The sequence below is a fragment of the Chinchilla lanigera genome, unplaced genomic scaffold, assembly GCF_000276665.1.
Source record: "Chinchilla lanigera isolate Chin_1 unplaced genomic scaffold, ChiLan1.0 scaffold00019, whole genome shotgun sequence".
Classification (NCBI taxonomy): domain Eukaryota; kingdom Metazoa; phylum Chordata; class Mammalia; order Rodentia; family Chinchillidae; genus Chinchilla; species Chinchilla lanigera.
In genome coordinates, this window is record NW_004955420.1 from 15,171,403 (window position 1) to 15,181,164 (window position 9,762).

A 9,762-nucleotide genomic window follows, 5' to 3' on the forward strand; every position below is an offset into this window, starting at 1 on the left:
TCCACGCCAAAAGTTAAGACAGAGTGGCTTGGATTGTTGGTTTTCCTTTCAGGTGCAAAGGGCAGAACTTAGGGAATGAGCTGTAGGTTATCAAGTATCAAAGTCCTCCCAAGCCCCTCGGAGGAAGCCCTTCACTCCTGCAGTATCACTTGTGCTTATCATTTCTTACTTGTATCTATCAGTCCTTCGGTCATTCCTTATTCATTCATCTTTCTACAAGCATTTGTTTCCCTTGTGCCATGTCCTAGGCTACTCTGCCTGGGGGAGAAAGACGACAGAGGGATGGAGCTTACAATCTTCAGGGAAAAAGGGGATGTCTTAGTTACTTTCTCATTCCTGGGACACTGTACCTGACACCCACAACCTAAGAAAAGGTTTATTTTGGTTAACAGTTTGTAGAGGGTTCCGTCCATAGCTGGCTGGCTCTGGAGCAGGATGGCACAGCAGAGGAGCATGGCAGAAAAGAAACAGCTCATGGCCTGGCAGGCAGGAAGCAGAGAGGGATCACAGAGGAGGAGGGACGTGTACCCTTCCAGGAACACCCACAGCGACTCTCCTCTTCTCACCGGGCTTCTCCTCCTCTCACCAGGCTTCAGCGTCCAAGGTCACACTCAGCCGTAACCCATCAGTGAGCTAATCAATCCACTGATGCAGGTCACAGGCACAATTATGTTGCCTCCCAAAAGTCCCATCTCTAAGGCTCTGAGGGACATCTAGAAAACAGAGGACAAGTGTTTCTGTTATTTTTCTAGTATTCAACTACACTGGCGGGAACTCATCGTGGTTGCTATGGCACCTAAAGCCCTGCTATATTCTAGTAGGGGTGAGTAACTCTTATTCAGTTATAAATGTCAGAAATGACCCTGCCCATCATCAGCAAATAGAGAGTAATTTAACGCTTGTGAAAACCAGTTCCTTTGTTTTTCATGTTGAGAGAGAGATAGAGATGTACGCAGGAACATTTAGTGTGGGTTCCCAGTGGCTCTTCAATTGAAACACAACATTGAAAGACACCAACTCCAGTGCCAGGTCCCTCTACTGCCACCTCCAGCCTCTTAGGGCTTCCCTTCCCTTCCAGCAGCGGGTCCTCGGGGACTCACCAAAACCATTTGAGGCTTTGGTGAAAGTGCTCTCCAGCTTGCCTCAACCCAGATCAGCCCAGAAAATAAGCCAGTTAAATGAGACCTTACTATGCCAAGTGTCACCATCTGTCTGCTGAGGCCATGGGAGCCGATGTGGATAGCTCTAATGGTTCCCATCATTTTAAATTACTTGTAAGTGTATAAGAGCGTATATAAGTATGCATGGGCTACAGCTAGGAAGAAAAACTCAGGTGGTGGAGTTTTTTTAAGAAATAGAATCTCATGCAGGCTTTTCCTTTGTTGCCAGCTCTGCATGTCATTTATAATGTAGAGTGACAGGACAGTCACCTCTCGGTGCTTTCATTTCCCCTTCCAGACCAGCAATATGACACAGGTCGTCTCATTTCTAGGGCTGAGGAAAGCTCCAGGCAAGGTGGAGAGCACTAATTTGTCTTCCTCTCTCCCTCCCCTCCTCCTCTTCTTTTCCTTTTCCTCTCCTTCCCCCTCCCTCTCCCTCTTCCTTCGCTTTCTCTCTTCCTTTCTTCTGTTTGAAGGTCTGCTAGGGTTTCATGGAGCTGAGTTAGATTTTAAAAGTTTTAGTTCATACCAATGCTCCTGCCTTATCCCAGCTAGAAGGAGAATAACAGCTTTCTCATGAAAGGAAAGGGAGGAAACCCTTGCTCTGAGAAAGTAGAATAACAGGTCCAGCCAGGTGAGTCCTGAGATTTGCAAGAAGCTGATACTGGCCAAGTGGGTCTTCAGCAGCCTGAGAGAAGATGATCATTTTTCAGAGGAAAGATTTGAGCTATTTTCCATTCTTTCCATGGCAATGGAACTCAAAGAACAAAGATGGGTGGATTTAAGTAAAATTGTTATCTATTGTATAGTTCTTTTAGAATTCTATAAATTAATTCTTTCGATCCAACAACATCACTACTGTTGGACATCAAAAGCAGCTCTAGTTCCAGAGGACAGCTTAGATCCTCATGTTTTTCTTCTTGTTTCTTTCATGATAACATTTAAAACTCTCAACTTTCGTGACCAACTATAATTAAAATGGAAAATTAATATGCCAACCTCTCCCATACTCTGTATTGTACGTCATAACCTGGGCTGTGTTCAAGGCCCAGTCTAATTTATGAAATACAGAGGCAGTCCACAATGTTTCTAGAGACACACAAATTTTAAAATCTTGAAGTGCCTTTCAGTGAAGGGAAAGTTGGAGGCATGTGTGAATGTGGCCCAGGTGCACTCTGTTTATTAAATGAGTGGTTCAGAAATGTGAGTCAAGGGTGAGAATGATGCCCTGCTCGGCACTGTAGATAATCTTTACAGCAAACATAAAGAGAGGTTATCTTTTCTAAGCCCTGAGACTCAGAGAGGGTAATTAATTTGTTCGTAGTTAAGTGTGAGAGCTGCAATCTGAATCCAGCTGTGACGTAAGAGGTGAAGGCCGTGCTCCAAGTTCACTGACCTCTATCCGGGATGTATAATGACAGGGCAGGCAGAGTGGGCCCAAGACACAGCACAAGCCTGCCAGATCCTTTGATAGATGTAAGTCTGTTTGGTGGCATTTTAAAATGCCATTTTCTATTAAATCAAATATGGATGGGATATGTCATAGGATACAGAATTTGAATGATTTTAAATTTAGATGTAAGATTCAAAAGAAATTTGAGATAGGCCACCTCCAGCTTGACTTCCAGGTGCTGGAAATTACATTCTTCTTCCAGAAGAGTTACTTAAGCAGGAAAGATTGAGGCATCAAGACCTGTACCATGAAATCAACTTGGATTTGTTCAGGGCTCAGGTTCTCTGTCAGCCTGGGTCTAAGAGGACGATGCGGTGGTGCCCAGTTAGAGATCTTTGGAGTGTGGAAGCCTTGCAGCGCTTGACCTCCAAATGTAAACAGTAACTCCTTATGTTGCAGGAGGCTATTATTGAAAACCGAGCTCTGTGGATGGCAATCAAAAGATGTTTCGGTTATCGATCAAAAAGCCAGTATCGGGTATGGCAGCGGAACCTGGCAAACGACTCCAGCTGGCCGCCGCTCAACCAAGTCTCCTACTCCGACATGCCAGGGTGTGGCAGGGCGGTTTCCTACAGCAATCCCGTGTTTGAGAGCAATGGGGAACAGCTCTGAAGGAACTGTGATGCTCAAGTTGATATAACTGAGAAATAACGGAAAAAGGGACCCGTGTCAAGTGATGTGAAAACGAGGCTCTTACAATATCAGCTGGAGTTTCAGGGATACCTATCAAATCATGGTGACAAAACTGAAGTCTGTTTGATAAAATATTTCCTACAGAGAAGAACACTGCCCCCAGAAGAATACTTTCCTCTTGGCTTCTGAGTGGAGGCAGCTAGTGAACCATGAGCAGGCCAAGGACTGAAATGGGCCAAGAGATTGTGAAGCCAAGGAGGGAAAATATGTACTCTGTTCTTTTGTTGTTGTTGTTTTGTTTTGTTTTGTGTTCTCAGTGCCAGGACCTTGAGCAAGCTAGGTAAGCACACTACAACACTGAGTCACACTCACACCATCAGTCCATGTAAGCGCTATGTTTTTGGATAATATTCCTTCTAAATGAGTTGAGGGGAGTCATAATATGTATATGTATAGAATTGTAACATGAAAGATCATTTTAAAATTTTTACTTCACTGATGGAAAGTTAATTTGTGGGAACCATCACATCAATTTTCAATGTCTGGTTTCCTTTCCTTGGTGGTACTGTTCAGATTTGAGGCTTTTTCTTCTCTTTCTGCCCTTCCCCTACATAGTATTAAGGATGCATTCAGCCTATGCCGCAGTAACCAACAAGCCCCCTAGCTCAATGCCTTAACAAACTAGAGCTTCATTGCTGCAGGTGACTCTAGGACAGCTGTCCTCGGAGTGCTGACTACTTTGGTCTGACGCTCCACCACCTCAACCCAAGGACTCTGTATCATGGCAGGGAAGGAAGACACTGGAGGTCACAGGGATGATCAGGTGACAAGTGGCACCCATGTTTGCACCCATTCTGATCTCATAGGCAGGGATTTAGCTAAGGAGCTTGGAAGCACAGCTCCTCTATGCAGGGCTGCATCACAGGCATATGACCCATGGCTACACAGGCTCTCTGCTTACAAGGGCCTCTCACACAGTTTAATGCTCTGCTAGTTCTGTTTTGCATTTGTGAACAAGAATCCTCACATTTTTCATTTTACACCAGGCCCCGCAGATGATGTAGTTGTCTGGCTTCTACTCTACACTAAGGAAGGAAAGTAGCGTGTCAAGGAGCGCTAGTATTGTCTCCTCGCCTCTTCTGCTCACCCTTTGTTCTTCTGTGTTTCTTCCCATCTCATATGCCCAACTCCAGCTGTTTTCTCCTCTACTATTTTTTGTGAAATTTTATTCTTGTACATTCTTACTTACTACTTTATATTTTATTATTTTTCCTTTTTGGTATACATGTTTCTAATACATAATGATTGTGTTCAGTGTGGGGAGCTGGTAGGTGTACATGACACACCCTCCTTCTTTTTGAATCCCTTTCCACTCTGCCGCTTCCCTTCCTCTTCGCTCCATCTCTCGGTCCCCTTTCTTTTCACAGGACTTCTATCTCATTCTTTCCTATCTTTTATTTTGGGTTTCTCATATGAAAGAAACCATGAAATATTTAAGCTGCTGTCACTATTGTAGTTTTGTTATATTGGATTAATGTAGGGTAGCAAATACCCAGGATTCTGTTAGGTGGATCGGTAGCCAATACTGAATTCTCAGAGAATATCTACGTGTAGTATTTTAAAGTAAAAGCATAATATTCATTATGAACACGAAATGCCAAAGTGAATGCTCTGAGCAGAGGATAAATTGTTGGCCCAACTGGGCTTTGCCACTTATTAATAGCATTTGCAAGCATTCCTTTCCCGACTGAGCTCTTGAGCAGGGCTGCTGGGTCTGACTGCAGCTGATTCAGGGAACACGGGGTCTCCTAGCTACAAGGGTGCCTTGTTACTTCTGCTTCTACTTTTAAAATAGGGCATGAAGATATTTCTGTTTCACTTCTGTAGAATCATTGTCTTCCTCAGTACTGAAAGAAATGTTTCCTTTCGTAGTCAATCTCAGCAGTGATATAGCAGCTCAGACGTCTTTTTCCTAGAACTGATAGTGTTCCTCATTTCCCAGAAGTGGAGGGCTATGGGCAGGGGCAAGCTGGAGGTGGTCTACAACCCGCTTCTGAGCAAGAACAATGTGTGCAATTCACACTTTAGTGAGTCTCTCACCAAGTCATGTCTCCTCCCCTGGCTCATTGGAATTACACAGTTCTGGTATTAGAGGAGGAAGGGCTGAACATTTCCACCACAGCAACGAGAAAATGGAGATTCAGCATGGCAGGAGTAGATCCTGGCCTCAAACACAGTTCTGAGCAAGCCTTAACTGCTCTCGCAAAGCTCCTCATTTTGAAGCTCCAGTAGGGAAGGAGGTTCGGTGTGATTGTACAGTCAAGCAAAATTTCTTATTTTCCAGGGGGTGAAGGGAACACTTTACTAAAGACAGGGCATCTGGTCAAATAAATACTAGGCATCCTGCCAGGCCTGGACTAGAGGTGTGCTAAAAACGAAAAAAAACAAAACTTCCAAATAAATATCTGTTGGTCTTCCTGAGACTCTGGGTTAGTCTTGCTTTGGTCCTCAGAGCTTTCATTCTCAAGAGTTTACAAATGGAAGCAGGGTTAGAGGGCTCCGGTTCTCCACCACCCACAAGCTCTGAAAATCTTTGCCATCAGGGACTCATTGGAAGACTGTCTTCTTGGGACTAACCAGATCTTAGAAGCAGTAAGTGAAAGAAGAGGGAGGACTTAGCCTGGAAAGCGAGAGAACCAGGGAACTGAGAGTTGCAATCAAATACTTGAAGGATTATCACGGGAAAGAAGATCAGGACTCCACTGAGAGGCAGAATCAGTACAAAGGGGCAAAGAACATGTGGGAACAAATTCCAGTTCACGTGAAGACCATTGTGCTAGCAGCCAGCATGAAGCATAGAGAAGCTGGTGAGTGTGACATTTGTGAGTCAGGATATTGCAGGTCTAAGTGGCTATTCCAAGGCCAGTTAGAGAAGGGAGACAAGTGTGAAATGAAATTGATCCCTCTCAGGCTCCGTACCCTCAACACTTCAATCATATTCTGTGATGTGAACCATTTACTAGAGATGCCTACAGAGACCATCAGACTAGTGTTTGTGGGGATATGGGTTGGAGGGAGGACCTCTCAGCTCCCAGGATGGTGTGGAAATACAGATTTGGGATCTCTGTGCCCTAGAAGGGAGCTCCTGTTGGAGTTAAGAGTCCAGAAAAGATGCACAGAATGAGGAATCATAAATTCTATATTGACAACTGGAGGAATATTTCAGAGATGATTATTTTTTTAGAGAGAGGTTTTTGAAAAATTTGAGCAAAAAGTATCAGAAAGGATCTCAAATGTGAGTATAGAGCTACTTGCTACAAATATACTTTCCTGACCAGGGCTTGGAAGAAAAAAGGACACAGTTGCATGATCTAGATTCCTCGAGGGGTCCCCTGTAGCTTCAGTCCCAGACATCCAGCTCCTACATACAGAGAACCCTGACTAGGCTCTCCTCTCCACAGATATAAGGGTCTGAGGACAGAAGGTCCCCATGTTCTGATGTGCTTACAGAAGTGTGCCTTTGTACCCATGCAGATGTGGTGATAGGAAAGGGATTATTTATTCAGAACTCTGTATTTAGTTTATGCTATAATAAATTATTCTGTACAAAAAAGGCTTGTGAAATCTACAATCCTGTTTTCTAAAATCTACCTTTCTCTCTGTCTGTCTGTGTGTCTGTCTGTCTCCCTCCCTCCCTCCCTCCCTTTCTCTCTTACAGTGGAGTCTTTTACTCTAACAAATTGATGTGATCTATCCTAATGTTGAGTGAAAATAACATCTTTACAAGATTCCAGGCATTTCCTAGCACTACAAATGCTATTATTATTTCCAGCTATATACAGGGCTTTAGCATTTAAAGATGCTTTCGTACTTGTTCTTTCATTTTAGCCCTGTCACAACCTTAGGAGGAAAAAGCAAGGCAAGGACTACCGTCCCCCTGCTTTAATGAGGTGCCGGAGTCTTCTCTCAGCGTATTGCCAAGGACACATAGCTGGTGGTAGAGGAGAGGGCTCAGAAGCAGGTACAGCAGCGGGTCCCCCTGCTGTGCCATTCTTCAGTGTTGTTTCCTCATAAATGAAAAGTTTGTAGCCTTGAGCAACAAGCCCACAGCAAAGCAGTTATCCATCACAATTGTTACCATGGGTATAATTTCCCCTAGAAAGACTTTTTAGTTTTGAATAGAAGTTCCCTGGAACCTGACCATCAATCACAGGAAAGGGCAACTCCTACAGCTCAGGGGGTAAAACCGTAACACCAGAGTGTTGGGAGCCTACTTCATGTGATCACCTGAAGCTCTGGTTCTTGACTGCAGCATCCAGAAGCAGAAACCTGTATTTCTGGTTGAAATTTGTCTGTGTCCTGCTTTGTAAAGCTTCCCAGAATCATATAGATTCTCTTTTGTTTTTCAACTGTGTTCTCCTCCACACGTATAAAAAAATTTACAACTCCTGTCTCATACAACATTTGGTCTGCCTTTTGGTTTCTGTAAGATTTGTTAAAATGATCTTGTAAACTTTATCAATAAAATGATTTTCTTCCAAATTGGACAAACATACAAAGAAAGACAACAGGACATAACTGGGCTGGAGTTGCTGGGAGTGATCCTCCAGGCTCCCAAACCCCTGGAGGCTGTGGCTCCCCCAGGAAGCCTGCACTGGCCACACTCTCTGCCTTGGTGTTCCGTCCTGCCAACCTCGTTCCCACGGCTGATTCCTCCAGATTTCAACTCCTTTGCTGCTTCTTCCAAGAAGTCCTCCATGACCACTTTATCTAATGTTGCCTTTCTCCACTAGCTTGGGTTGTGTTTTTGGTCTTACTTGTGCAGCTCTTTGGGTGATTGAGACTTGCGAGGAACTACTTATTTTAGATCACATCCTTAGGAAATTACTGAGCTGAGTAAAACCCAAGACTATTGACTTCTAAATCAAGGGTCTTTGTAGTCTTTATCGCTGGCCAGCTTCTGCTGAAAAAATTAGTGAATCCACTGAGAAGAAGAACGCAGAGCATTATAGAGCCTTGTGTGTGGTTGAATGAAAAGTTCTTGCAGAGGCATCCAGACTCTCCCAGCTCTGTTTTTTTGTTCTCTCCCCACTTTTTTTTTTTTTTGTTGTTGTTTGTTTCTTTTGTTTTTTTTTCTGGTACCAGGAATCGAACTCATGACCCTGCACTTGCCAAGCAGGCTCTGTGCCGCTGAGCTAAATCCCCAGCCCCTCTCCCCACTCTTGACTCCTTCTCCTCTGTGTGCCAGCTCCATGGACATTCTGGTAAATCACTGCCCCGTGATAAAGGCTGACTATGGAGACTGTCGAGTTGGAAGTTAAGGATGGCTAGACTGCAGGGAGGTCTCACATGGGTTGTGTGTATTGCACATCCATATTATGTTGCCACAACCCAAAATGGTGGTTCTGTGTGGTGTCAAAGAGATTTTGTGGGTGAGTGTGTTTGCCTCTGTCACCACAGCTCAGGTATGTGGTGACGAGTGCCTCCTATACCATTTCTACTCTTTTCATCAGTCCCCCAGAGGACCCTTTCCTAGTGATGTCCTTCTGTTTGGCAGCCCTTGGGTACCACCTGGTGATTACAGGAGCCTCTTAACTGCTCTTGCTGGCTCAGGTCTCTCTCTTCTCTTTCTTTCATGGGGTCTCTATGAATTCCAGTGCTCAAATCTGATATGATGTCCACGTTCAGAAATCCTTCACAGTGTATTCTAAATGATCCACCTTTTTTTTTTTTTTGTCTTTTTGAAACAGGGTCTTGCTGTGCAGTTCAGGCTGGCCTTGAGCTCATTTTGTAGCCCAGGCTGGCCTTGAACTCACAACGATTCTCCTGCCTCAGCCTCCCGAGTGCTGGGATTACAGGCGTGCACCACCACGCCCGGCTTAAATGATCCACCTTAAAGAGGCCACATGGCTTAGTAAGGAATTCAAGGCCCTTTGCCTTGGCCACATCTAGTCTTAACTCAGACATTTCTCTTTTTTTGCACTTTCTACTGCAGCAGGTAACCCTTCTATTATACCCAGTCTTCTGCCTTAGTACCTTTGCTCATATATTCTCTACGGGGCAAGAATAATTCTTACTTTTATGTCCACACATCCAAACACTTCCTACTTTCCAATATCCAATTAGAATGCCACCCACTCTGCTAAGCTGGGAGGGAGCACTCCTGCATCTGCCTACCAGCCACACTCTGCCTAGCTATCCTTTCTGTTTGGTCTCCAACGTTTTAAACCTTGTATTGTGGGCCTATGGTGTTTCAGCTTCCCCTGCATACCACCCACCTCACTTTGACTAGCATCTATCTTTTGAGGGGAAGATTAAGCCTGAATCATTTCTACTTCCTATTCTGCACGTAGCACAGGGCCATGCTTAGGGGCTCAGCAAGCATCTGTGACATGATTGAATAAAAAATATAATCACTGGGATATTTTGTTGATTTATTTGTCTTTCTTTGTCTGTGAACATCTGTTTTCTATCCAATACAAAGAAGCTTAACTCAGACAATAGTGCTATGAATAA

General features: G+C 44.2%; 1 protein-coding gene across 1 annotated transcript in view; it reads left to right on the forward strand.

The window, feature by feature from the left end:
* Positions 1–7,788, forward strand: part of Atp13a4 (ATPase type 13A4) — a 146,821-nt gene extending 139,033 nt beyond the window's left edge. Inside the window, exon 30 of the mRNA XM_005383209.2 lies at positions 3,013–7,788. Within this exon, the coding sequence (XP_005383266.1) occupies positions 3,013–3,225 (213 nt within the window). The 3' untranslated portion in view covers positions 3,226–7,788. The remainder of the gene's footprint in view (positions 1–3,012) is intronic.
* Positions 7,789–9,762: the final 1,974 nt, after the last annotated feature.